At 42.8% G+C, this 2,134-nt stretch overlaps 1 protein-coding gene across 1 annotated transcript; it reads left to right on the forward strand.

Moving 5' to 3' along the window:
- The first annotated feature begins 706 nt into the window (after positions 1-706).
- On the forward strand, positions 707-1,777 carry LOC149620822 (histone-lysine N-methyltransferase SETMAR-like). The gene has a single exon (XM_089854612.1). It carries the CDS (start codon positions 707-709, stop codon positions 1,775-1,777), a length of 1,071 nt encoding a protein of 356 aa, XP_089710738.1.
- Positions 1,778-2,134: the final 357 nt, after the last annotated feature.

Raw genomic sequence — 2,134 nt, forward strand, 5'->3', positions numbered from 1 at the left:
CGTACCGCAACACACAATCAACGTAGTTTATGATTGTATCATATGGTACACAATTTTATACCAAAAAATTAAACATTTAATTTGGTAAAGTGTTTTAATTTGGCCTAAAGTTACAACGGCGTCTTCAGATCGCTGTAGTTGCTGAGTGGCTTGGTTTTTCATTCATTAAAACGATGGCCCATTCAACTTCTTTGTCAAGCCAACGAGTAAAGCGCTTTTACGTGTAAGCAAGAGCGCCTAGTTATAGGAAAGATGTCGTGACAACGGCATGAACCTAGTAAAACCGGCGTTTTTAACCAGACCGTGGTATTATTACCCAATCTCGCATGTCTGTTATCGAACCCCTGGGGAAGTTACGTTTGCCATCGAACATTCGTGGATATCTGTGTCGTGGGACATTCTTCTAAGACAGATTCACTATCGGCCACGTATGCAATAAATGACGCATACGGCGACAAACGACAATGCTATTTCTCACGTGATTGTAATACTGTATGACGCGTATTCCTTAGAAAAGTAGTCCCTTAAGTACATTGCTGCTAGTAATGATTGGTAACTACACCTGCTAGATCAAATGTCAACTAATACATTACAATGTTTTTTAAAGGGTCTTAAAGTAGACCAATTAAAAAACATTTATTTTGCTATAAGAAGGGACTGTGCTAGTTTCAAATCACTTCAGAAAAATTTTACAGTCCTAAAAGTTATGGAAAATTATTCAAACGAGGAGCTAGCCGATATGCACCTTATGTATGGACGAGCATTCGGGAATGCTCTGGAAGCCAGGCGCCTTTACCAAGAGATGTTTCCTCAACGACGATTGCCGTGTCGTCAAACTTTCGAGGCGGTAGATCGACGTTTGCGAGAGACAGGGCAACTACGGCGAAGAGGTGGAGCTGGAAGACCGCAAGATGTACCCGAAAACTTAGAAAACCAAGTCCTGCAAATCGTACAAAATGATCCCGGAACCAGTACCCGCAAGGTGGCAGATCAACTTGATGTGAATCATGTAAAGGTTTGGAGAATCCTAAACAATCACCGATTTCACCCGTACCACTACCAGAAGGTTCAGGCTTTAAATCCAGATGACTATCCAAGGAGGCTACAGTTTTCAAACTGGTTTATCCACCGATGTGTTGCGAACCCCCAATTTCCAGGCATGGTCTTAGTGACCGACGAGACCACGTTTGCACAGGACGGAATCATCAACTCTCACAACTTGCATCAATGGAGCCAAGAGAACCCGCACGCCATCTTGGTAGCAAGTCATCAAGTCAAATTTAGTTTAAATGTTTGGTGCGGTATTGTTGGTAATCCTTTAATCGGACTGCACTTCCTTCCACAAAGACTTAACGGTAAACATTATCTCCAATTTCTAACTGAAACGCTACCGGAACTCTTAGAAGATGTGCCCTTGGCTCAGTGGCGCGACATGTGGTTTATGCACGATGGCGCTCTCGCTCATTTCAGGCGCGATGTTCGGGCACATTTGGACGCCACCTATCCTGGAAGGAGGATCGGTCGTGGAGGGACTGTTGCTTGGTCAGCTCGTTCGCCCGACCTCAACCCTTTGGATTTCTTTCTTTGGGGTCATTTGAAGGACATCGTCTTCCAAACAGAAGTTCCAAACATCGAAGAGTTACGTCGAAGGATCATTGAGGCATGCGAAACCATCAGAAATACACCAGGAATCTTTGAACGAGTTCGTGGGTCTTCCGTTAAAAGGGCCGAAGCTTGCGTAAGAGCTCAAGGACAACATTTTGAAGAAGTTTTGTAAAATTTAAATAATAAAATACTATCTCGATGCTCATTGCACCCTTTAAAAACATTGTAATGTATTAGTTGACATTTGATCTAGCAGGTGTAGTTATCAATCATTACTAGCAGCAATGTACTTAAGCGACTTCTTTTCGAAGGATTACGCGTCATACAGTATTACAATCACGTGAGAAATATCATTGGTCGTTTGTCGCCGTATGCGTCATTTATTGCATACGTGGCCGATAGTGAATCTGACTTAGAAGAATGTTTCACGACACAGATATCCACGAATGTTCGATGGCAAACGTAACTTCCCCAGGGGTTCGATAACAGACATGCGAGATTGGGTAATAATACCACGGTCTGGTTAAAA

The sequence above is a fragment of the Phalangium opilio genome, unplaced genomic scaffold (assembly GCF_054372755.1).
Source record: "Phalangium opilio isolate 3A_F unplaced genomic scaffold, DU_Popi_V2 ptg000209l_1, whole genome shotgun sequence".
In the NCBI taxonomy this organism is placed as follows: Eukaryota; Metazoa; Arthropoda; class Arachnida; order Opiliones; family Phalangiidae; genus Phalangium; species Phalangium opilio.